Genomic DNA, 26693 nt, shown 5'->3' on the forward strand with positions numbered 1-26693 from the left:
GGAGAAGAAAAAATAGAGGGGAGACATTGATAGATCCTAAATGCCTTTCTCAGCAGACAATTCAGGAAGAATCTCATGTACTATTTTAGAATGAACAATAGAGTGTTACATGTCATTTATTATAATCAGCAGCTAATGGAAACCCTTCCAGGAGGGGCCTGGGAGTTGAGCACAACTACAGCTGAAGATCCAGGCTTGTGAATTTTGCATGAACCCCTCTGTGACAGTGAAATTTTTGAAAGGTGCAGTCAGGAAGTGATTCCTGTAGCTTAGTCATAGCAAGAGGAGGTTTTACTGCTGGTACAAGGCCGGCTATAGTGTTTAAATAAAATAATAATAATAGTAATAAAATCCCTTCATATTACAAGCAGAGTGAACATCATCTTCAACCCTTGGTCTCAAGGGACTCTCGAGTTTTTAGCAATAGGGTGTTTGAAAAACAGCCACCAAGCATCCCAGAGTGAAAAACTAATGCAATTGAGCCATTCCTGGACCAAAATGGATGGTCTCTGCTTCTCCTGCACACACTCTGGGGAAAAAAGGGAAAAAGAAATAGCATCTCAAACGGCTGAGGACACCTGTCAGGTGGCACACAGCACCTGGTAGGGATGGGAAACACTGAAACTGTTGTGGCTGGATTTCATGTGCAGATATTTCATCAAGGAGATTGCTGATAGGTTTAGGTTTAGGGCCAAAGGCAGGAGGGCAAAGGAGATCTTCGGGTGCACTGGAGGACACACACCACACTTGACAGCCTGAGTGCTGGCCACAGCATCCACCACTCTCCAAGGTCCCCTGGAGACCACAGCCAGCTCTGGCCAGCCCCAGCAGTTACCTTTCCCTGTCTTTTCTGTGTCTTTCCAAGGTTTTATGAGATATGAATCAGCTCAGAGAATGTTTGTGACCCAAAAAAGAGTGTCTGTATTAAGCAGCACATCTGGCTGTAGCCCTTGTTCAGTGAGATGTTGAATCAAAATGTGCCTGAGGATCTTCAGCCAGAGCTGGGATTTCTTTTGTAGTGAAAAGGTCTGTAAACAATGAAACATTTAAAAATTAATAATAAAACCCCAGTCTGTGCAGGAGATTGGCCCAGGGGCGAAGGCAGCAGAGCTGGGGAGATGGTGGGAACGGGGTGTGGCAGAGAAGGAGCAGCAGGACCATGTCCATCCCCCTGAGAAACAACCTTTGCTGCTGCTGCGTCTTGGTCTGAAAGGTTCCACATAGAAAATACTGGTACCAAGATGAGTTCTGATAGAGGATTGGACATGGGTGGTTCTTGGTGCTGAAATTCCACCATGCCCACCAGTGGGGCTGCAGGAAACATGTGTCCCAGACCCCAGGGATGCTCCCTGTGGGCTGGAGGGTGAAGGAGATGGAGTGACTGGGCACAGCTGAGGTCCAGCCAGACTGAGCAGGATCTGCTGGAGTGCAGGGTGGCTCCTGTGGCATGAGGACACCTGGCCTGGCTGTCCAGCAATGCTGCAGGGCTTGTGAAGCCAATGGCTCCTAAAAGAGCAGCAAAAGATAGAGGAAGGTGATGTGCTTTAGGCAAGGAAGTGTCACTTTATCAGGGATTTCCCATGTGCTTTTACTGCTGTAAAGGGACCGCACACAGTGTAAAGAGAGCCACTGCCCTTGATGGTCAGCATGGCCCAGGGCAGGGTGGAGACCTGCATGGGGCACAGCCTGGAGCAGCCCTGAGGGAGCAGACCCCCTTTAAAGCCTGGCTCTCAGGGTGATGTGGTGCTTGTGTGTGCTTTAAACCCTCACCTGGGCCACTCCTGCTGCTCCCGGCTGGCCTGGAGCCGTGGCAGTCACTCAGCCAAAGGCAATCCCAGAGCTTTCATCCACAGGCTGGTTGTGCCTTTGGATCTGCAGCTCCCTGTGCTGAGCTGATTCCTCAGCGTGTGCTGAGTTCCTGCTGTGGCACAGTGTGACAGGGAGCCATGTGCATGCCAGGGACTGATGCTGAGCTCTGACAGCACAGCCCCAGCGCTCTCGGGGAGCTGTGATGAGCGAGGATTTCCTCCTGTGTCCTGTTGGGGGGCTGGGTTTGGCTCCTGCAGAGGGTGGTTTGCTTCTCTAATGGACCTCTGGGGAGTTGCTCTGGAAAACTCTATTTATTTGTGGAAATGCAGCTCCGTGGGTCGCAGCAGTGTGGAAGAAAATACCCAGCCCATTGCTCTTGGGATTTCCTTTCCCAGCTGATTGATTACTTCTTCCCTCCTCATCAGAGACCCATCCTGAGCTGGTGTTTGGGTCTGCTGTCACAACACAGTGATTAAATGAGGAGCCACTTACTTCCAGCAGGAAAATGTTATTTTCCACTTCAGTATTTGGATGAAGGCCTGGGCAGAAAGGAAAGCCCCTCTGCTGCCTTGGCTGGGGACAGAACGAGCCCTTCTCTGTGTGTCAGCTCTGAGGCTGCCCTGGCCACGTGCAGGGCTGGGCTCCATTCCAGCCCCACGAGGGCAGGACCATCAGCAGAGCATCTGTACCCAAAACAGAGTGACCAGGAGCACTAGGACAGTGATTGTCCCCTGTGCTGGCACTGCTGGGGCACCTCGAGTGCTGTGCCCAGTTCTGGGCCCCTCACGAGAAAGGCATTGAGGAGTTGGAGTGTCCAGGGAAGGGAACAGAGCTAGGGAAGGGGCTGGAGCTCCAGGAGGGGCTGAGGGAAGGGGCTCAGCCTGAAGAAAAAGAGGCTCAGGGGGGACCTTGTGGCTCTGCACAGCTCCTGACAGGAGGGGACAGCCGGGTGTGGGTTGGGCTCTTCTTCCAGGCAAATATCAATGGAACAAGAGGAAATGGCCTCATATTGTGCCATGGGAGATTTAGAGTGGATATCAGGAGGAATTTCTTCACTGAAAGGGTGGTCAGACATTGGGGTGGGCTGCCCACGGAGGTTTGGAGTCCCCATTCCTGGAGGTGTCCAAGGAACACCTGGCCATGGCACTCAGTGCTCTGGGCTGGGGACAAGCTGGCGAGTGGTCACAGGTTGGACTTGATGACCAAGGGCTCTTCCACCTGGATGGAGGAAAAAATGGAGGAAATACTGGAGGGCTTTTCCATGCTGAATGACTCCGTGATGTCAGGGCTCTGCAGGCCCTGCAGGATGAAGAGGGCAGTGTACCCCAGGTGCAGCCAGCCAGCTCCTTCTGCTCAGAGCCAGGCTCTGGTTCACTTGACCTCCCCTCGCTCGTCAGGCTGGGCAGAGCAGGGACATGAGCTGGCTGGGGAGACAATGCCAGCAGTCCTTGTGCTCCTGCTCCCCTGGGGAAGGCTGGGATCTTCCCTCTCAGGTGACACACCAGGCCAGGGTGGCCAGAGCCGTGGTGGGAACCAAAAACCAGGGTAGGCAGCTGTCCCAGGAGCTGAGCTGTGCCACAGCTGAAGGGTGCCTGTCACAGCAGCTCCACGAGCTCCACATTCAGCCCCTGTTCCATCACCCACTGGGCTGTTCTGCTGGGTCTCACCCATCACTGCCACCATGAGCAGCAGCCTCTGAGCTAGCCTGAATTAAACTTATCTCAAAGAAGCAAATCCATCAGCTGCCATCAAGAGTGCCGGGTCTGAGGCTGTCTGGCTCAGGTCTATACATCTGTGTACACCGTAAAGGGCAAAATATGACTTGGCTTTTTTTACTTTAATTAAAACATGAGTGAAGAGTATGAGATTCATATTAAATTGTATTTTCCTGGCTGCTGTGGGAAGGAGCTAACTGATCTGATTACCATGAAGATTACAAACTATCAAAGTGAAAAAGAGCTTTTTGCAAGTATTTCATATTAAACCTTCAAACATAACACTTTAAGAATAATTATAGTTGTATTACTGGAAAATGATTCATGAATTCTGAATAAATATAAGGCCCTTAAAGGGAAATGTTCCAAGACCACAGTTTTCATTCCAATCTGATGAAATTTAGTATCATTTTGCAGCTGTAGAATAGAATGAAAAAAAATATGTACATAGACTGTATTGAATATATGTCAGACTAAACTAATGAGATTTTTTACATCAACTCTGAGCACGAACGCAGACAAATGGAATAGCCATCCTCATTTTCTATAATAGAAAGCACCAAAAGGGAAGGCAGAAAGGATCTTACTGCTCACAAGTCTTTATTCCACCCTTGATTGTTAAATAATATATTTTAAGTTCTCATCTCTCGCCCGCAGAATGTTTGAACTGACACTAATGGGTATGTAAGAGAAAAGAGTGAGCTCTAAGAAAAAAGTGAGGAAAGGCTAGGATTGGGAATTTTATCAGTATTCCCAGTGGGCTGTAATAAAGATACTTTTCACACAATACAGTGAATGTTTACAGCAGACAGTTTAGTTTCCTTCCAACAATTATGAGAGAAATTGAATCTCAGGAAATGTTAGTTTTGGCTAAAATTAGACATAACAATAAAGATACCCCTGAAAGTTTATTAAGGAGGGGAAAAAAAAAAGAAAAGAAAAGAAAGCCATCAGTCTCTGGAAGACAATTTAGCAAATTTATTTTAAGAATTCCAGATGACTTCTAAACAAAACCACACACCTACGTGGTGCTGAGGGCTCAGGCTCCCCATGGGAGCTGCTTTTCTCCTGAGAAGCTTTCTTTCCCAGGCTTCATGAATTCCTAGCACATTTTGGAAGCAAATATCCAAAAGGAGCTTGTTTCCAGGCTGGACCCAGCTGGAGGACGATGCCCATCACTTCTGCAGGCAGACGGAGCAACAGGTCACATTTTTTGGGTAAAGTCAGGGCTGGAAAGCCACGCCGGTATTGAGAGCAAGTTACTGAATGCACTTGAATGCAACTTTAGGAAGGATCTTACCATGCTCAGAGATGCATCCAGAGATCCAAAAACAATTTTAAAAATAAAAAAGGAAAGATGCTCTGTAAAGTGCAGGAAACTCTGAAGTGCTCTGAGCAGCTCATGTGATGGTGTTTAATTTTTGAAACGCAGTGAGTGGAACATGCAATGGAATTCTGCCTGTCCTGATTTCCACACTTCTGCATCAAGGAGTGCTGCAATATCCCTGTTAGAGACACCTGATTTCCTCCCCTTTTGTCCATGCAATCCTTGATTTTTGACTTATTTCTCTCTGTTTCTGGAGTCTGGAAAGAGATTCCTGTTATTTGCTATCAAGAATAGGGATGGGAGGAGAAGTGGTGAAAGCTGATGCAGCTTAGCTTGCAGCCCTTGATTTTTGACTTATTTCTCACTCTGTTTCAGTCTGGAAAGAGATTCCTGTTATTTGCTATCAAGAATAGGGATGGGAGGAGAAGTGGTGAAAGCTGATGCAGCTTAGCTTGCAGACAATGTGCCCCATTTTGGTTGTATTTGGGGTCAGACTGGGCTGATGCTTTTTGGTAACACCAAGTGGGACTCAGGGTGCCCAGTTTGGTGCTAGAATTGGCAATAGAAGCACTTGGCTCTGAGTCATCCCAGGTTTATGGAAATATCTAGGCCTTGTGTGGGCTTGGATTTGACAGATAGCAGCTGCAGCCCTTGACTACATGGGAAAATGTGAATTTTTACCATGAGGTTGATGTTTTGGCTTCGTTATGTGCAGCCCTGTTGTGCTCAGAGCCTCCCCCTCCTCTCCATCAGCATCTCTCCCTCTCATTTTGACTCTTCCACTTCTGCCCAGTTTTTTGGAACAGTTCAGGTTCTACCTGGTGTTTCTAAACCAGTGAAAATAACAGAAACACCTCTCCAGCTGCTCAATGAATGGAGAGTTTCAGGTGGTTTGGCCTCTGGAGAGCTGGGCTGGGTTTCCTTTCTGACCTCATCCCTTGGGTGCTTGGTTGGGCTGGTGTGGATGTGAGCCCTCTTGCACCTTCTTTTCCTCTGCACAGCCATTCCCTGTGTGCACAAATGTTGTCCTTGGTCTCTGGATCTGCCAGTGCCAGCTCTGGAGCTGGTCCTTGATGCAGGCTCCTGGCTGTGAGCAGCACATTGATGCCCTGGCTGAACTCCTAGATGGACAGTTGTCCTTACTTTAGGGAAACATTGCTGTTTTGATTATTAATGCGGTGGTTTTCTTTTTTGCCTTCCTCCTGAAGGGTTGGTTTCTTCTCTCACTGCTCATTTTGTCCAGGTTTTTTAATGCTTTAGAAGGAATTTGATGAGTGTCTGATTTAGGGCATAGATGAGCCTCTCCCAGCCATGTGTGTGTTCCTGCCTATTTTTAGATACCATATATAAGCCTGGCTTCATTAAAGAAAAAAAAAGTTGTTAAAATTGTTAAAGATAAAATCTGTTTGTTTCCCAAAATTCACATATTGGAGGCTTGAGGCTGAGATTTTCACACCTACTCTGGGGATTTGGACACTTGGCCATGCACCACGTTCCCATTCTCACAGTTCTGTCACGAGTCTCTTGGTGCTTCCTGCTTTCCCTAACAGCCCCAGCACCTCTGTGCTCCTGTGACATGACAGCTTCTGCTTTGCATAAGGGAGGAAAAGAACAAAATTCTTGGAGCTGTGGTTGTGAAGGAAGAGTCATAATTGTGGCTCTCAGCAAATGCAAAGGAGGTACAGAGAGATCCTGTGTGATTATCATGGGATGCTTGGGGTGGGAAGGGACCTTGAAGTTCCACCCCTGCCATGGCACAAACACCTTCCACTATCCCAGGGTGCTCCCAGCCCTGTCCAGCCTGGCCTTGGACACTGCCAGGGATCCAGGGGCAGCTGGATCTTACCTTGACATTGCATGGACTGGGAGTACTGGGTTCAGGGGGTATGGGCAGCCACAGGTTGGGCTTGATGGTCTTGGAGGTCTTTTCAATTCTGTGATCTTGTGATTCTGTTGCTGAGTTGTGCATATTTAGGATCTGCAAGGAGTGAGACATGCCAACCCCATGGTCAATCTGTCCCAGACCTCCCTTGGCAAACCACACCCCGTCACTGCCACTGGAATTGGGTCCATGCTCTCTCAGGGTTTGCTTTGGCAGAGCTGACTCAGGAGTGTTTGCCTTTGGCACATCTCCCACGTGCCAGAGCCAGGTTCGGGGGCTGAGGGTCTTTGGGATAACGTGGGAAGCTGATTTATCACCCTGGTGATTTCAGTTCATTTCCTTCCCCCATTTCGGCAACTTCCTGGCAGCCTGAAATGTTTGCCAGTGGATGGGTGGGTGAAGAGTTTCAAGCTGTTCTTGGGGCTAAAGAGTAAAGAAGGGAGGGAAGAAGGTGGCATTTTACAAAGCTGTGGCACATTCTTAATAAAAGAAATGTTATAAAAAAGGTAAGCAGCACCTCAGCTGCTGAGGCAACAGGCGCTTAAGAAGCACTGAATAAATACATAAAACATATTTGCTGAAGGCATTTGTTGTTGGAAGTTTAAACATTAAACATGCCTTCTTTGTCTGATACCATAATAAAGCAGGGATGTTCAAAGAGCCATTAGTGGAGTTCTGACTACAGCTTTACATCTTCACTCGTGTACCAGAGCACCTGCATTACATCAACAATGCCTCAGTGAGTTTTGTCCCCGGAAGGGAGGGACTGGGATTGCAATGTGGGCTTTGGGCTTTTTCTGTGGTGCATTTCCCTTTAGCCATCCATCGATGTGGATGTTTTGGTTTTGTTTCCCTTGTAAAGTGCTGGGGCAGGTCCAGGGGAGGCAGCAGCTCTGCCTTTGTCCCGCTGTCCCCAGGCTCACTAAGTGCTGGCTCGGGGCCTGATGAGACAAATAAACAGGTTTGTGTATTTAGGTTTTTAAATTACAGGCTAAGGAGGAACACAGATACTCAATCCATTAAGAAATAACTAGGTGGGTGATTCAGTACCATTTGTGTAAATGGCACTAACTCTGGTCTGCCTGCACAATTTATTAATACTTCACGGGATGAAAAAAAAAAAATTATTTTAATCTCATAATGGATGATGAGCTGTGAAATTGCTTCTGCTGCAGCTGGGCACCCTGGGGGAGGTGCTAGATTGCACCACATTATGCAAGCCATCCCCACATCCCTGCCTTCCTCGTGCTAATCACACACATCAGATCTGGCTGATGGCGAGGGGGGCACTGCTTCTGCTGGGGTTTATTACTTTTTGATTTTTTCATATCTACAGTTTTCTTGTCAATTTGCTTTGGGGTCCCAAGTCTGGCTCAGGAAGAGTGAGGGCTCAAATCTGAGTGGGTTTGTGATGATGCTTTGTACTTCAAAGGTGTTGGCAACAGGAAATAAAGAAATTTAGCAAAAATACCAGGTCTGGCCCAATTGGTGAAGATTTCATCTGGCTGATACCCACACTGTGAAGGAGAGGGTACCAAGAGCTGTTACTGCTCTTTGCTCTGCTGTTATAGGACTGGGACCATGAGCAGGACCAGCATCCCAAGTGCTGTGGAGTTCCCACACTAAAAACACAGCCTGGGCTTAAGGACTTTGCTTCTGTGTGAGAAGGTGGAGCAAAGCAAGGGGTACGTATGGGGCATCTAGGAAAAAATTTAATTGTCCCTTTAGCTCCAGCATGGGATCCTCAGCATTGGTGATGTCTTGGTGGTGTCTCTGCTGCCTTGCTCACATCACTTGTGGTGTGCCCTGCGTGCTGAGGGCGTGCAGAGCTTCTTTGGAAAAGGTATCTTTGCTGATGAGAGAAAAAAAACCCAAACAGCCTATATTTGGGGGAAAAAAGTCTGGGTTGCAGACGGGTTGTGTTGCCATTGTGGCTTTGCTGAGGGCCCTTGCTGCAGAACACAACATCCCAGAGCAAGGGATGGCTGTGAATGCCACGTGCCACACGTAGGACATGTCTTCTGAGATGAAACTCTGGAAAATGTGGTGCAAAAAAAAATCATCCATGTGAAGTGTGGCACAAAGGATTTGTTTAATCCCTTAACTCCACTCCTCCAGTTTTGAGCACAAGGGAAATACTCTAAGACAAAATCTGAAAGGGAACAAGCATGGTACAGAGTGTAGTTTCCTTCCTGCTCTGGGTCCTTCTGGCTCAGCTGAAGCCAGGTTGAATTAATTTCTTAGAGTGCTTTTTGCTAATTCTTCCTTGCCTGTGCCTGTTTTTGGGCTGCCTTATCTCCTGACCTGCTTACAGTGCATTATACACCATTGTGTAACACACCCTGGGCTCAGCACCCTCCACCAAATCCATCCAGCCCAACAATGGATTGCTGTGAGTGCACTGAGCTCATTATGCAAGTTCACTATGCCATGAGACAAAAAGCCAATTATGTAAAACCTGTACTCAAATAATTCCCTGAAATGCGTGATGTTCTTGAGTAGAATATGATTTTCCTTGTATTCACTTCCAGGAGAGATCCTAGGAAAGAAAAGAAATGGGTTTATGTTTGTCTGGCCTAGTCAGTCTAATTTTAGATCCCATTGGCTGCTGTCTCACGGGGTGTACAGTGCCTTTAATACATTTTAAAACCAGGCAAAAATCATTATAAACAATTTTAAGGAGGCTGATTGCGAGGCAGATGACAGAGGCTGCTCTTTGCCAAGGTAGAGCAGAGCTTGCACATCTCCTGGCTTTGCCTGGAGCACTGCCACGTTTGCTCTGAGAGCCTGGGGAAGAACAGCCACAGAAACAGGCAGAGAAAGGAAATAGCTCCCTCCTCAGCCTGGGGAGCTCAGGTGAGCTGAGCTGAGCTGAGCTGAGCTGAGCTGAGCTGAGCTGAGCTGAGCTGCTGCTCTGGGTCACCCAGGAGCATCAAAGGTGTCCCCCAGCCCAGCCCTGCATGTGGAGCACAGCAAAGGCTTTGCAGAGCTCTGGGTATTGCTGATGTTTGTGTCAACCAACACTGAATTCTTCTGAAAACGCTGTCAGCCTCCAGCAACTGAGCCTTAATATCCCATCTGGACAGGGCTTGGAGCAGCCTGGGGTTCTGGGAGATGTCCCTGCCTGTGGCAGGGAGCGGGGCTGGGTGAGCTTTCAGGTCTCTCCCAGCCCAAACTCCTTGGTGATTCCATGATCTGTGTATCCAGGAGCTGCAGGTCTCTGTGCAGGGACCTGTTGCTGCCATACAGAGGTGGCACCTGGTGGCTCTGGAGGGACAGCTGGCCCTCGTGGAGCTCCCTCTGGGACATGTGGGGCGCTGGCAGGGTCCTGCCCTGCCCTCTCCTGCGAGGCAGCTGCTGCCTTGCCATGGAAGCAAGAAAGGCTGAGATGGGTGATTACATTTTTCTTCCTCTGTTCCTGGGGGTATCTACTTCCAAAACTCATTTTTGTCTGTGTCACCAGGGAATTAGGGGTCTGTCTGTCTCTCTTTCCTCAGGAGGATAAACACAGCACTCCTAATCCTTTCTGCACCCCTGCCTGCTGCACTGCTGCCCCTTCCATCCATATCTGCCTTTATGGAAACCGTAACCTCTGCTTGAACCAGAGATTTTCCTGAACAAGAGCCCTTTGGGATCTGAGTGGGCTTTCCTGGATACATTTTTAATAAACACAATAATTTGACTGCAAACCCATTACCTATCCCCTGTTTGTTCTATGGGGTAGTCATTTCCATGCCTGCAAAAGCCACTAACTCACAGGGCAATCAAAGGAGGAATGACAACCAGGATAAAATTGGTCTGTGTTGTGATAAACCCGTCCATCTTCACGTCGTGCTCTGGAGCTTTATGTACTGCCTATAAATAATGGCCTCAAAAAGATATTAAATCTTTAGAAAAAAATCAAGCCTAATTGTAACTATATTTTTGTTTTCCATTTTGGTTTATGTACAGTATATGACTTCTGCAGAGACATTTTTATTCCAGGAAAATGACAGGCCAACAAGAAGCCATAATTGCACTGATTTTTAGAAGTGCCTGCATTACTACAGATCTGATGTACTGCAAGACATGAATCAGAAAAATTCTATTAAAAAATCTCTTGAATGGCTGACACAGGAGTATTATCCATGATGATTAATTTGACTTGGTCATTATGAACACAGACAAGTCTGACAAAATTGCATTTCATTCCCCACTGAATTCATAAAATCACTATACACATAATAAGAAGTTATAGTTCCCTGCTATCCACTATTCTTGACAGGATTCCAGTTCTGGATAAGATACTGATTAAAAAAAAAAAATAAAGGGAGAGAGAGAGAGTTGGGAGCCTTTTTAAAAGCCTACAATAAGGCTGATTTCTTTTGCTCTAAATTGTTCATAGAACTCCATTATTTTTAGCTTTTTTTGGTGAAGTGGTGATGCAGGTCAAGAGCAGTTGGACAATATCAAACCTGACTGTGAGCTTGTGGTGCCGTGGGAGGGGATGCAGCAGAATGGCCAGGCTGAATCTCGGGGATTTTCCATCCTTCAGACAATTACAAATAACTGGTAGCTTATTCTTCATTTCCCACCCACACAACAGACAGGCTGAGGCCAGAGGGTCCTGACAATGTTGTTTCTGGCCTTAGTAGCATGTAAAATAACCCCCCAAATTGCAGAATTGGATGTAAGCCTCCAATTTTTAATTTTTTTTTTTTTATTTTGGTGTGAACTGAGATTTTCTGCTCCCTGTGGATATTGTTCCCTTCATAGCCCCTTCCTGCTGAGCACCACACCACAGCCTTCCCTTTGCCACTGTGGCAACCTCCCAAGGACATCCAAGGTTATTGGGACAAGCAAGGACGTTTAGGACCCTCTGTGGACAAATGGTTTTATGAAACACACATTTTTGTAAAATGTGTGGAAGAGAGACCTTTCTGAGCTGTCAGATTTGGGTGTGAAACCATCCAGGCTTTGGAAGGGCTGTGGCTCCAGGACCTATGGGATTTCCAGGAGATGGGAGAAGGTCAGCTGCAGTAAAGTTTAAAGGTATAAACATCCTGCTGATTCAAAGGTGAAGCCATCCAGAAGAGCTGGGATTGAGCTGGGGATGGTTTTGTGCTGCAGTTGTAGTGTAGAGTCTGCATCAGAGCAATGCCCACGGAGTGGGGAGGTGGGGTTTGATCTCTGGGACAACCAGCACTTGCTGGGGGTTTTTGAAGAGAAGAACCTTTGCTCTGGGGACAGGCTGGGAGAGCTGGGGGTGCTCAGCTGGAGAGGAGAAGGATCCAGGGAGAGCTCAGAGCCCCTGCCAGGGCCCAAAGGGGCTCCAGGAGAGCTGGAGAGGGACTGGGGACAAGGTCATGGAATGACAGGACAAGGGGGAATGGCTTCTCACTGCCACAGGGCAGGGTTAGATGGAATGGGAAGGAAGGAATTCTTCCCTGTGAGGGTGGGCAGGCCCTGGCACAGGGTGCCCAGAGCAGCTGGGGCTGCCCCTGGATCCCTGGCAGTGCCCAAGGCCAGGTTGGACAGGGCTGGGAGCAGCCTGGGATAGTGGAAGGTGTCCCTGTGTCAGGGGGTTTTGAAAAAGATGGTATTTAAGGCCCTTTCCAACCCAAACCATTCAGTGTTTCTATTATTTGAAACCCCTCACTCTGGATATGGAAGAGGAGCACACGCAGGAGGAAGAGCTCTCTTTCCCACAGGTTCCCTGCTGCTCTGCTGTGCCCCCAGCCTCTCGCTGAATATTGTGCAGCACTTCCAGGGCACATTTCTGTTCAGGCAAGAACTCATTTTCCCTTTTTAACAGCATTCCCCTAGTAAAAAACCTGAGCATGTGAAAATTAATGTAGCAGGGGCTGGGAACACTTCAAAGACAATTTGTAGATTGTATATGACTGACTGTTAATAAATACTTCTTTCCAGTATTTATCCACCTCTCCCCACATAATTCATTGACCCTGGCATTCACACAGATCTCTGTGTGTGAGGATGAGGCAAATCAATTTCCATTCCTAAGACCCAGAGCTGCTGACGCAGAAAATCAGCACTGCTTCACTTCTTGGCACAGGGCTTTGGGAATCCCAGGTGTGAACAGGAGCCGTCTGCCATCCCTGCCTGCAGAAGGGGTGATGGAAGGGAAAACCCCCCTGGCCACCCCACAGCAAGCACCCATCCATTCCTGTGCTGGCCCCAGAGCATTTCTCTGGAGTTTGCAATGTGCCAAGGGACTTCCACTTTCTCCTGCCACCTCAGCTGACATTTCTGTCCCCATAGCTTCAGTGCCATGAGATGAGCAGAAAACCCCTCTGGTTTCTGTGCTGGAGAAATGTATCAAAATCCCCTTGCAAATAGGATTGTGCCTGGGTGAGCAATGGGTGCAGCGGGAGAGGAGACCAATTTGGTCCTCAGGAAGCTTGGATTTTACCATTTTCCTTGTGTTTGGACTCTTTCTGTGGCTCAAGGTGTTCTCTCAGCCTGGTGGTCCTTGCAGTTGCTGTGAGCAGTGTGGGAGAGGAGACCAATTTGAGGAAATACAGGCAGCTGGTCCTCAGGAAGCTTGGATTTTACCATTTTCCTTGTGTTTGGACTCTTTCTGTGGCTCAAGGTGTTCTCTCAGCCTGGTGGTCCTTGCAGTTGCAGTGAGCAGTGGCACATTTGAGATGTGTGTAGGGAATGGGGAATGTGCCTGTGTGGCACACCCAGCCGTGCGCTTCTCTGTCTCCTGACTCCCTCTGACACATCATCCAGCTTTGGATAAATCAAAATAACCCCAAAAGCCCCTGGCTGCCTGTCCACAGCTCCTTCCCTGTGTGGTGCTGGTGGGAGAGTGCTCTCCCTGGGATCGGGGTCCTGCTGGGAGTGGGGTGGGGGGATTGCAATCACAGCTCATGGGATGGGGTGGGCACCCCATAACCTCCGTGTGTCCACCAGGAGCCAGGCTGTAGCACCTCTCAGCCTCACAAATACCAGTGTTTTCCTCACTCTGCAGACTTGCCAGGCTGGTTTGGGTCTCTTTAGACCCATCTCATCTCTAAAGTGTCAGGAGTGTCACTGAGCTTTTGCATCAGCTCCAGGAAAAGCCCAGTTCGATGAGGGATGGCACAGAGTCCATGGTGGTTTGTGTCACCTGGATAGATTGCAGCAGCCTCCCTATTTCCTTGTACCTTCCCAAGAACAAATGTTCTCTCTCAGGCTCACATTTACCGTTGAATGCTTTTTGACAGGGCAAATATTTACCTGCAATAATACTACAAATCTTGATCCTTCTCACTGTGAAGAACATTTCCCTGAATCAATGCTTGGCTGCAGCTCCTGGATCCTCGGGGATAATCACACAGAACATGACTCAGTGCAGAATTGGGGTCACTGGACATTTGCCATGCTGCCAAGGAGGAGAATGGTTTCCCAGGTGCTTGGTCAAGCCATGTCCTCTGTGATTAACACCAACATGCAGAGCAGAGATGGTCTGCCTGGCTGTGGAGTGTTTTGTAAAGGAGGACAGGAGGGGAAAGGCAGGAGGAAGCTAAAGGCATCATTTTTAGGCATGCTCAGCACTTGTCCTCCCTCCTGAGTCACCTGCATGAGGATCTGCAGTGACCTTTGGAACATGGCTTTGGCTGGGTCACAGCTGCTCCCTAAGAGCTGAATGACATTCAGACATCTGGATGTCCCTTGGCCCATCCTCCTCTTTGCTGCAGTGCTGGGAATGCTCCCCAGGCTCAGGGGGTTCTGTTAAGGGATGGCTGGTGGAGCTTGCTGGGGTTTGGCTTCATGTACAGTCCAGGAGGAGGTGCAGCACAGGAGCCTAAGGTGAAGCAGCAGCAGCAGCAAGGGTGGCTTTGGGTCCATGGCAGAGGGTGAGCAGGGTCACTGTGCCCTCAGGCCACAAGCCCCAGGTGTGCTCTGTGTTTGCAGCAGAGGAGCCAGCTGCCATGGACAGACATGTCCCCAGAGCTGCCTCCCACCTGAGAGCCCTCTCCTGCAGTTCTGGGTGTCTGGGATGCCTCCTGTCCATCTCTGCCTCCCTCTCCTGAAAGGCAGCAGGGAGTGCAGCAAGTCTGGGAGATCTTGGCAGGTTGTCCTCTGGTGGGGGGACACTGCAGCATTGGCAGGAGACCACACTGGGGTGTCTCCAAGACCTGCAGGTGCTCTTGGCAGCTCTGCAGTGGGGTCTGGCTGTGCAGGCCAGCCCCTGCCCTTGCAAGGGCTTCCGGAATTCTGCCCTTCCTCTCAAATCATTCTGAATATCATGTCCCCAGCCCCATGCTCTGAGCTGGGAGGGAGCAGCCAGTTCTGACTCCTCTTGGTCCTGGACATGGCCTGGATGTCAATTTGCCAGGAGCCAGAGCCTCTCTCCCCATTACAACCCCCCCCACATCACCTCCCCTCCAGCTCTCTGTCAGAAGAATCTGAATCAGCTGTTGGATGGAGATGGTGCAGGGACCCCTGCTCAGACTTGCATTTCAAGACAGAAAAAGTGTTTTAAAATACAATTTTGCTGCTGTTGGAAGTTGGTTGTACCTGGTGTGATGCCGTCCTGTGCAAGCACGGGGCAGAACCAGGTTGATGAGGTGCTGAGACCCTGGCACAGGGTGCCCAGAGCAGCTGGGGCTGCCCCTGGATTATGAGGTGCTGAGGCCCTGGCACAGGGTGCCCAGAGCAGCTGGGGCTGCCCCTGGATCCCTGGCAGTGCCCAAGGCCAGGTTGGATGGGGCTTGGAGCAGCCTGGAAGGTGTCCCTGCCATGGCAGGGGGTTTGGAATGAGATGATCCTTCAGGTCTCTTCCCAGATTATTCTATGATTCTGTGATAGCCCTGGGGCCGTGCTCAGGGCAGTTGGATCCTGTACAACCCCTACAGCTGGTGCACAGGGACACCTGTGGGGCTGAGGGCACGGGGGGCACTCAGAGGAGGGGCACTGTCCCTCTGTGACAGGGCCAGGCTCCATCCTGTGTCCCCACCCCACTGCAGGGCTTCCCTGCTCCAAGCAGCCCCAGCATCTGCCCAGCAGCAGCCACGAGAGGTGGCTGCAAGAAGAGGCTTGTTGTTTCAGCTGATTTCAGTGTTTTAATTTGAAGAGGAATAATGTGTAATCACCACAACTGTCATCTGTTTGACAGTGGAAAATCCTCGATCCCTTTTTGTGCACAGTAAATGGGCAGCCATTCAGCAGCACGAGCTGCTCCTCGCTCAGAGTCCTGGTGGGATGAATGGCTTCAGACCAGCCCGCTAATCTAATTTGTAATGTATCCTTAGAACGTATAATTGGCTGTTTAATTTAATTCAAATTAACATAAGAATAGGAAATATAATCTGCCACAGAGCCCACATGGTGGTGGAGAGGAGCTGGGTGTTGCTGCAGAGGGGTTGAGGGGATGGCTCTGTGCCCACCGTGTGAGACCACTCCTTGTGGGGACAGAGTGTCACTGTGGACACGTCAGCACGCTCTCTGTGTGACAATAAATCACCCCTTTCCCCAGCTCCTGAGAGTCTGTGTGCCTCATCTCCCTTCCTTATCTGTCTGACCATCGATTTCAAGCACACCAGAGTGAGGGCAGCCTGCTCTGGGAAGCTGGGTAGCACAGGGTGTGAAAGCTGGCAGGCGCCGGCGCTGATTATGTTGATTGGATATTGTCTAATCTGATTTTGATTGTGTACAGCTTTGATTGTAATTTTGATACGTCTGCAAAATGCTGTAGCTATTCGGAAAGCTTTGTGATTTAAACAGGTCTCTTTTTCTTTTCTCTCCTTTTTTTCTCCCCCTGGGTTGAATAGAACAGAGGCAGAAACGTGCCTGGGGGTGAGCAGGGTGCTGGGGCTTTGGCACCCTGTACAAAACCACCTCAAAGCCCTTGGGTGAACTGCTCTGCAGCAACACAGGGAACTCGTAGTTTTGAAGAGAGCTTTAGGAAACTTTGAGTGGGTTTTACATAATTTAGTTAAGTACAGCAAAGCCACTTGCTTATATACCTGATACCAAAATAAACCAGTTGGAGGAACAAGTTTGCTGTGCGCTGATTTATTTAAATCCCTTTCTGTAAAGCATGGAGAGAAATCCTCTTAAATAACTGGGAAAGAATCAGTGTACCTCGAGGAGTGTAGCCCAAATGGAAACCCAGCTACGAGACGTATTAAATGGGATCTCTGTCTGCCTTGAGTACATCCCCTCAGCCCACTGCTTCCCTGTATCATAACAATGACAGACAGAAGCTGCCTGGAAGAAAAGCTGGGCTTGAATTTCCCCTGCACAGTAACAGTGGGTACAGAGCTGTCATGGCCCAGGCTCTCTCTTGTGTTTCTGTCCTGCTCCTGTTTCCCCACAGCCAGTGGGAATCTCAGGCAGATGTAAAGGTTTGGGTCAGAAATGCAGAACCTGCTCTTGAATCACAGATTCATCAAATGGGTTGGGTTGGAGGGACCTTAAGGCTCATCTCATTCCAATTCCCTGCCATGGGCACTATCCCAGGTGGATCCAAGCCCTGTCCAGCCTGGCCTTGGGCACTGCCAGGGATCCAGGGGCAGCCCCAGCTGCTCTGGGCAGAAGAATCCCTTCCCAATATCTAACCCTGCCCCCTTTCAGTGTGACGCCATTGTCCTTCTTCCCATCTCTCCAGCTCTTGGAGCCCCTTTAGGCCCTGGAAGGGGCTCTGAGCTCTCCCTGGAGCCTTCTCCAGGCTGAAAAACCCCAGTTCTCCAGAGCAGAGGGGCTCCAGCCCTTGGAGATCTCCATAGCCTCCTCTGGAGTTCCAACAGTTCCACGTCCTTCTCCCGTGGGAGCCCCCAGAGCTGAGGCAGCCCCACAGGCAGGGTGTGCAGAGAGGGGGCAGAGGGGCAGGGTCCCCTCGCTGCCCACGTGTGGGTGAGCCTGGCACACGGGGGCTCTGGCTGCCAGGGCACACGGCTGGCTCCTGCCCAGCCTTTCCTCCCCCACAATCCCCAGGTCCTTTTCTCACAGGGCTGTTCTCAATATTCACCTCTCCTGGTCTGTACTGCCCGGATTACCCCGGCACAGGAGCAGTTCCTTGACTTGTTGAACCTCGTTAAGTTCCTGTGGCCACACTTGTCCAGTTTGTCCAGATCCCCCTGGATGTCATCCTGTCCTTCTGCTTTTTTTGTTCCTTTCTGCAGCGTGCTGAGAGGTGTGGGCTCAGCTTAGCAGAGGATGAGCCTCTTCCAGCCCCAGCTGTGGGGTGAGGCAGGAGTGCCCCCTGCTCTGACACCCCGCAGAGCCATGGTCCTCCCTGGCAGTGCCCTTTCACCAGTCCACAGATCCCCCCTTGCTCCCTGCTGCATCTCCCACTGACTTCTGTGCTCAAGTTAAACACAGGCTTTATTTTATTTCATTAAGGACTTTCTCCCCACAGTCTGTGGTGATGAAGAGCACGAATCCGGGGGTGAGCTCTGGGACAATGGATTATTAAAGCCTACAGTGCTTAACTGCTTTTTTAACATCTAGGGTTTTGCTCTTAAATCAAGTATTAAGTCCAAATCCAACCATGAAACTAGGTGATCTGGGAAATTTAGCTTTAGCATGTGTGTAATGCTATAGCTAATCAGAATTTCATATGCTATAATAATAGGTGAAACTGTAGATGTTTAGAATAAGCCTCCTCTGCCAGAGACTCATTATATTCTGTGTTGGTAATTAATAATTTTGGATAAATTCACATGTTATGAAGAAAAAAATTATTTTGTCTGAAGTGAAAATGATTGCACAGGTGCGATAACATATTTTTATATAAATGGGAATGCTTAGAAGTAAACAAGCCATGAGAAAACATGGGGAGCAGACAGAGTTCCAACATCTCTGCATGTCCGTGTCACCTCGAGGGAGTGTTAGCAGGGAGGTAAGGCAATGCTTTTCCAGATGAAATTTGGGACGGGATATAAGGAAGGATAAATCTCCATGTGTGCTGGAGTCATGCAGGCTTTCTTTAAAGGGTTTTTTAAGTGATGGCTGTGTTTCCAAATCCCCCTCCCTGGTTGGAGCTTCTGTGGTGGAGTTTTTAGGATTCTGAGGAATTAGGATGAGAGAGAATGGGTTTAACCTGACAGAGGGCAGGTTACATTAGATATTACGGGAAAATGCTTTACTGTGAGGGTGGGCAGGCCCTGGCACAGGGTGCCCAGAGCAGCTGGGGCTGCCCCTGGATCTCTGGAAGTGCCCAAGGCCAGGCTGGGCAGGGCTTGGAGCAGCCTGGGACAGTGGAAGGTGTCCCTGTGCCAGGGATGGAACTGGATGGGCTTTAGCATTCCTTGTTACCCAAACTGTTCCATAATTTTGTGAATTGTGATCCTGAGTAATTGTTATTTCTACAGCTCTAATTCTCACAAAAGCTGTTAAAACACCAGCAGTAGGCTGAGAGCTGATGGGAGCCCAGAGAGAGACTTTGTCCTAGGAAGGCAGCAGGCAGCTGTGCCCTTCCATGGCTGTGGTCCACGTGTGGGAGTTTCTGCTGAGGTTTTTGGGACTCAGAGAGGAGCAGGGATGCAGTGAGGGAGCAGGGAGCAAGGGGATGCCTCAAGGGGCTCCATGGTGTGCTCCTGATGGATGGAACAGTGCTGCCACACTCACACCCTGGCTCCTACCTCGTTACAACCTGGTGTGCAGCACTGGAGGTGCCTTTGTTATCACAACAAACCCATTTCCACCGGAATCTGTACTTCTTAGAGAAATAGTCATTTTTCTTTGCCAAACCAGCAAGGCAGTGATGATTTGAGGAAAAAGGACTTTACAAGCAGGTGTGGTTTTTTCCAGCTGGGACAGATGGGGGATATTTCCACCTAAGACATGGGAGTATTTCCACCAAAGCCATGGGGCTATTTCCACCAAAACCATGGGGGTATTTCCACCAAGGACATGGGGGTATTTCCACCAAAGCCATCTGTGCCTGGTGAGACAGGTTTCAGGTTTAAATACACATTGATCCCCCAAGCCCACACCTCCCTGCCTGCCCATTCCCTGCCCATAGTCTTGGGTGATGCCACACCTCCTGGTAGTCCTGGGTGGGCATCTTTGATGAAGTAACATCATCTCCCTCAATGTTCTTTCTTCTGGGCAGGCGCAGTGGAGGTTTGGCTTTCTCTCAGGTCAGTTTGTGCTGGCCAAAACCAGGAGCCTGGTTCTTGCTGGCTCCTTAAGCAAAAAGGTTCTGCTTTGTGGGTTTCAACAATACCTAAGTCTTGCTTTACTGAGCTTTCTTATCTTTATGCCTTTACCTAGCAACTAAATTCTTATGTGTTCTGTTACAAGTTGTCTCTACCTAGCAAGTTACATTCATGTTACAAGCTGTCTTCTGTACTTTTGCAAATCTGTTAAATAAGCAAATTTGTTAAATAAATTTATTAAATATATTTTGATATATTTCTGTTTTCCTCCACTTGCCTAAGTACATTGTATGCTTCTAAAATTCTGAATTTTCATACATATCAGTGACAAAAATGTCTCTTTGGTGTTTCAGACGTACAACAGCCAGAATGAGAACAACGAGGACTACGAGATCCCTCCCATAACGCCTCCCAACCTCCCCGACCCGTCCCTCCTGCACTTGGTGGACCATGAAACTGGATACCACTCTCTGTGCCACAGCCTCCCTCCCAACAGCCTGATCCCAGCCTATCCCTACCAGAACATGGACCTGCCAGCCATCATGGTGTCCAACATGCTGAGCCAGGATGGGCACCTCCTCTCCAGCCAGCTGCCCACGGTCAGTGCCTCTGCCTCCCTCTGCCTTTCCCCCAGAGCACTCTGTGTGTCAGTCAGGCAGCTGAGCAGAGCAGGGTGTTGGTGGTCAGCTCTTTGCCGTGAGGGGTGGGAGGAGCTGGGGTGTGTGTGGTCACCTGGTGAAACTCATGGTGGCCGTGTCATGCTTCGTTTGGTGACCTCCTGAGCCTCATTAACCCCCCGCCACGTGTGGAACATTCTCCTCTTGCCTTTTCTGGAAATGAAGCTCGAGATAATTTTAGTAAGAAGGTAAAATTTTGGGGGTTGGGCTCTTTCTCCAAGCAGCACTGACACAAGCAGAGCACGCAGCCTCAAGCTGCACCAAAGGAAATACAGGTTGGACATTAGGAAAAAGCTTTTCATGGAAAGAGTGATAAAGTTGTGGCATGGCTGCCCGGGGAGGTGGTGCAGTCCCCATCCCTGGGTGTGTTTAACAAAGCCTGGATGTGGCACTGGGTGCCAGGGTTTAGTTGGGGTTGGGTTGGACTCGATGATCTTGAAGATATCTTCCAACCTGCTCATTCTGTGAATTCTGTGAATATAAAAGTAGATCTTTATTTGAAGGATTTCAGGGGCAGTTATGGAAAGGTGTCCACAAAAGCCCACCCCCACAGGGGTGAATTCACATTTATAGGTTTTAGGAAATTACCATAATTGTTAGAAAGCACCAATTAGGAGCACAAGTGGTGAGGCAATTCCCCCCCAGGTCAAGCCCCTTCTCTGGAGTCCCCCCTTACCAATGGCTGCTCTCTGTCCATGAAATGGATCTCCAGGAGTTGTTCTCAGCCTTGGTTCCCAGGAAGAACCAAGACAGCACTGGGGTCTTGTACCCCTCAGGGCTTGGAACTCTGGATTTTGTTTTGTCTTTCTGCTTAGGGAAAGGCCATGGAAGATTACTGGGGAAAACTAGTCACAATAGGTGACAGAGTTACAAATATATGTGAAGAATACAGAGAACATATAAAAGAAAAAAAGGCAAAGCCAAAATGACATCACTCCCTGAACGAAGTGAAGTGCATGTGCTCCATCCCCCATGGCAAGGTGGCCAGCCAAAGCCCCAGTGTCCTTCCTCTTCCTCCCTGTCACCCCTGCCAGGGTGGCACCAGCAGGAGGAGCACGGATGCTCCCTGAAGGGAAAGCTCTCCTATTGATTTCAGGGGGAACAGGATCCCTCCCTGCTCTCACAAACTCCAACTGCCTCCCGGCTACACCGTGGGAAGGGGATACCGTGCAAAGTTTCAAATGACTCGTGCAGGGATAAACAAGGCAGGGATAATGAAGTAAAGTGAGGCTCTGGGAAGAAGCTCCAGGGCTAATTAGAGCTTACAGTGCTTCTGCATCAGCAGCACTGAGGAAAGGTTGTGGCTTGATTTTGACAGTGATATTGAATTAATACTGCTGCTGCTTAACACCATTTTCCTCTCCAGCAGCTTCAGCCCCGTGGTTGGTTTTGGACGTTGTTTCTCTCTAAGATCATTGATTTTGAATGACATTGATATCAAACAGAGTTAATTTTACTTAAAGAGCGTGGCTGGGAGCCTGGCCCTGCCTAGCTGGGGAACGCTTGGTGTTGATTGCTTCAATAGATAAGGGCCTGAAAGGTAGTGATATTTAAATATTTAAATGGGATATTATCTCTTGGTCTAGGAAAATCCCAAGGCTTTCTGAAGTCCTGATGAGTCTCTGAGTTTCATTGTTAGTGTGTTTAAGAGAAATATCATGTTCTGCCCATCAATATTGAACAGAGGCATATTTCTATGGAATTAAATATTACTGAGGGCTCTGTGTTACCTTTTAGGTTCTTAGGTGATTAAAACATTCATTTCTGAGACAGAAAGAGTCAATTTCAGATGAAATACTTTTCCCTGGTTTAATTTAAAGCACAGCCCCTTTGCCTGACCTCTATTTTCATAACACGATAATTTTATCCCGTGTTGATTGTCTCATTTTTGAGAGGTGATATTGCACTTATAAATCACTTTCTAAAATACCTAAAGAAAAAAAGAAGAGGGGGATTTATTAAGCAGCTTCTCTGAGTCTGAAATAATTTATTTTGGAGTAGTCCTTGGGAAATGTTCTCTTTCTTACTTTATGGTACTGTTTTACAAATGCAGCTCGGTGACAATAAATCAGGGCCAAGCCACAGAAGATAAGAAGGGGACTTAGTGGGCTGTAAATGTAGAATAGAGAGATTAAGATTTGTTTGCCCCTTACCGCAAAAATAAAAAAAGTCCAGTGAACCTTGAACTTCCCAGCTGAGAGTGAACTGAAGCTGTTCAGTTTTGGAAACCCTCGGGGCTGTGTGACATCTTCAGAGGTCCCAGCAGCAAAGGGGTAAGGGAGGGAGCTGTGTTGTAGTTTTAGGTCAGAATTAAATCCTGCCTTACCCTCCCATCAAAGCCTTTTTTCCACTGAAGGGTGACACCTTCTATCCCTTTTGGTGGGGAATTATTGTATTTGTAGGGATATCCTTGGCAGGGAGGAAGGATGAATTTGACTCCATGTTCTCAGAAGGCTAATTTATTACTATATATTATATTATATTATATTATATTATATTATATTATATTATATTATATTATATTATATTATATTGTAAAAAAGAATACTATACGAAAGTACACAGAAAGGATACTTATAGAAGGCTAAAAAGATAATAATGAAAACTGGTGACTCTCTCCAGAGTCCTGACACAGCTTGGCCCTGATTGGCCAAAGAGTGAAAACAACTCCCAGCAGAACCCAATGGAACAATCACCTGTGGGTGAACAATCCCCAAACACATTCCACATGAGCACAACACAGGAGAAGCAAATGAGATAGGAATTGTTTTCCTTTTCTCTGAGGCGTCTCAGCTTCCCAGGAGAAAAATGCTAGGCAAAGAGATTTTTCCAAGGAATGTAAATACTACAGGGACCCAGTCTCCCTTTGCTGCAGCACCAGCCCACGAGGGCAGTGCTGGCCCCAGAGCACACCTGCAGCTCCTGTGGGTGCTGGGGGAGCAGCACATGCACATCAGGGCACAGAAGAATCCTGGAGAGAAAGCACACTTTAAACTCGTCTGGTTAATACCTAACAGCCCCTTCCAGGGCCTAAAGGGGCTCCAGGAGAGTTGGAGAGGGACTGGGGACAAGGGCTCAAGGGACAGGACACAGGGAATGGCTCCCAATGCCAGAGGGCAGGGATGGATGGGATATTGGACAGGAATTCTTCCCTGTGAGGGTGGGCAGGCCCTGGCACAGGGTGCTCAGAGCAGCTGGGGCTGCCCCTGGATCCCTGGCAGTGCCCAAGGCCAGGCTGGACAGGGCTTGGATCCACCTGGGATAGTGGAAGGTGTCCCTGCCCATGGTGTTGGAATGAGATGATCTTTAACGTCTCTTCAAACCCAAACCATTCTGTTTGCCAACAGTTCCAGAAAGAGAGGGATCATTTCACCCAGGTGGTGATGGGAGGCCAGTCTGGGACTGAGCCCTGCCTGCTCAGGGCTCAGAGGAGGTGGCTCAGCGTGCAGAGGTTTTGGGTTTGTTCCAGGACCAGCACTGCTGATGCAAATGCTGGAGCTGGAGCCTCTCTCCTCCCTGCTGCTCTCTGCTGTAGCTCACACAGGTTTTTGCACACACAGCTATTTCCTGCTTTGGTTGCCATGTCTGTGTGTTTGAATACAATGAGAAATAACAAGCAATTCATGGTAAAATGTTTTGACATGGGCCAGACTTTTGCTCTAAAAATGTAACTTGAGCCTTAGATTTTTTTAAGTCAAAAAGAAAAAAAATAGCAAATCTCTAACTGCTGATAAGACATGAGCCAGGAATCACCGAGAACCATAGGATTGGTATTTTTTCCTGAAAGCTCAGAAGTGAATAAAGAAAATCCAGCTGCAGGTTGCTGTCCCCTGTGTGTGTGTCTTGTCCTGGATGTCCTACATTTCCCTCAGATTGCATTAAGCCTCCCAGTGCCTCTCAAGGATTGCCCTGCTGCTCCCATTGTGCAGGTGACCAGCCCAAGGGAGTTTAATCAGCACAGAAATTCCCATGGCAGGACAGGAGCTGAGGAGTGCAGGAGGATTTGCTGTGTGCCAAGCCCTGCTCCTGGCTCCAGCTCACCCATGGGCTGCCAGATGGAGACCCTGGTTTGAGCAGAGCTGTGCTCTGATGGGAAAACCCCAAATCCAACATCCCTCTGTTTGCTCATCCCTTCAGCAGCACCCAGAGCACCCTCCACACCAGCACTTGGATCTGCCCATGGACCAGCTCCACACTGCCATGCCATGGCTCTTCACTGCTCTTTCTGTCACTTCATTTCCCCCTTTTTCCTCCCAACCCATGAGTTTTTAGAAGTTAAGGGGGTTTTCAATCCCTGAATGGGGGCAGGAGCTGCAGAACAGGGAAGCAGGGATGGGTGGAAAAAGAGATGGCACAGGATGTGATGAGGGAAGAACTGCTGGAAGGGGTGGGGGAGGGCTGGGCAGGAGGCAGAGCTGGCTCATTTGGGGAAGGTTTTCTTTTTTTTTTGTTGTTGTTGATGACAAGAAGCAAACAGAAAATTCTTAGTGCAGTGGAGTTTTCTAGTGATCTCTTTTTCTGTGGGAAAAAAGGGAAGAGAAAGGAAAGAGGAGGAATGGCAGGAGGGAAAGAAAATAGGAGAGATGTGACTGTCACTGAGAAATGGGAGTCATTAGGGAAAAGTAATCAAAGAGGAAAAAACATGTTTTCCTTGGGAAGAGAATAACTTTGCCCACTGTGAACATCCCAGCAGCAGCTGAGCCTCCCAGGGATCCACAGGGAGTCCTGCTGGGCTGGGATCACACTGGGGCTGGGATTTGGGGCTGTGGGGAAAGCAGGGGAGGGGGCAGAGATGTGCTGTGGATCAGTGGGGAGGTGGGTGAGTGCTGGGTTAAGGAGCTGCTGGGAATAAATGAGATTTCAGAGTGGATTTGGCAGAACATTTTTGACAGAAACAAAGGGCGATCAAGGTCAGAGCCCAGGAATCTCCAACGCAGCACAAATGTATTTCCATAAATATTGGATAGCAGCCAAGAGAGCTGGGGGTGCCTCTGCCTGTCAGGTGGGACAGTGCTGGGGTGGGGGGAGCCAGGAGCCTCTGACTTGGGGGACAGCACTGCCCAGAACCCTCCAGCACTGCTCCAGGACCCCAAAACTCTGCTCCCCCAAGCCTGGCCACAGGATGCACCAAGCAGCAGCCACCCTGCCTCCTCCTGCTCTGCCCTGCCAGGGGCAGTGTGAGCACAGCCATGCATTTCTGCAGCTGGAAAGAATCCTTTGGGCATGTGCCTGGCATCCTTTTGGGTGTGTGGCTACATCTTTTTGGGCGTGTGGCTACATCCTTTTGGGCATGTGGCTAGCATCCTTTGGGGTGTGTGGCTAGCATCCGTTTGGGCACGTGCCTGGCATCCTTTTGGGCATGTGGCTAGCATCCTTTTGGGCATGTGGCTGCTCCTGTGGGCCAACATGAGCTCTGTAGGTGTATGGAGCTGGTTGGAGAGACTGACATCTCTCCCTGTGTCTGCCTCTTCCCATTGCTTCTCACAATGAGAGATTTCTGTGACTCCTCTAAAGGCACTAACATTTCCTTCAGCCCACTGGGGTGCCTTTTTATGCTCACAGCAAGCTGGTGCAAGGGCAGAAAGGCTTCAGCCACAGCCTGAAAGGTTTCATTTCAGTTTGTTGAGTGAAACGGAATTATTTGAAAAATATTGAAAATCCTCCGAGGCAAAAGGAACATCCATGGTGTAAAATGTCACATTTCCAGCGAGCTGGGGAACCTGTTTAGGTAGAGGTGAGAGAGTAAAATGGTGAATGGGAGTGAATTGTAGAAGAAAGGTGAGTGCCACCCTGAGAATGTTTCAGTTGACTTTGAACAGCTGCTTCCCAACACAACAGGTTTTGGTGTGGAACAGAGGTGAGCAGTAAAATAAACCAGCAGCAACCCTGTGCCTGTGTCCCACATGAGAAATGGAAAGGAAAAGTAGCCCTTTCCCAGAGCTGGGATGGGCATCCCTGGGATGCTGTAGGCTCCAAGGACAAGCTTGGTGCTCACCAGCCTAGAGTGAGGTTGTCCTGTGGGAAGATTGCAAGGCAAGAACCCAGATTGCTCCAAACCCCATCCAGCCTGGCCTGGGACACTTCAGGGATCCAGGGGCAGCCACAGCTGCTCTGGGCACCCTGTAGCAGTTTTTACCACCCTCATTGTAAAAAACTCGTTATGTCAGTTAAATATTGTCACAGAAACCA

At 48.9% G+C, this 26693-nt stretch overlaps 1 protein-coding gene across 2 annotated transcripts in view; it reads left to right on the forward strand.

Annotated features, from left to right (window-relative positions):
• The window catches only part of TOX2 (TOX high mobility group box family member 2), a 153178-nt gene that overhangs the window by 68916 nt on the left and 57569 nt on the right, over positions 1-26693 (forward strand). For both annotated transcript variants that reach the window (XM_039728203.1, XM_039728204.1), the window contains exon 3: positions 20181-20426. In XM_039728203.1, the coding sequence (XP_039584137.1) occupies positions 20181-20426 (246 nt within the window). The remainder of the gene's footprint in view (positions 1-20180; positions 20427-26693) is intronic.

This window comes from Passer montanus, unplaced genomic scaffold (assembly GCF_014805655.1).
Source record: "Passer montanus isolate IOZ18808 unplaced genomic scaffold, ASM1480565v1 scaffold64, whole genome shotgun sequence".
NCBI lineage: Eukaryota > Metazoa > Chordata > Aves > Passeriformes > Passeridae > Passer > Passer montanus.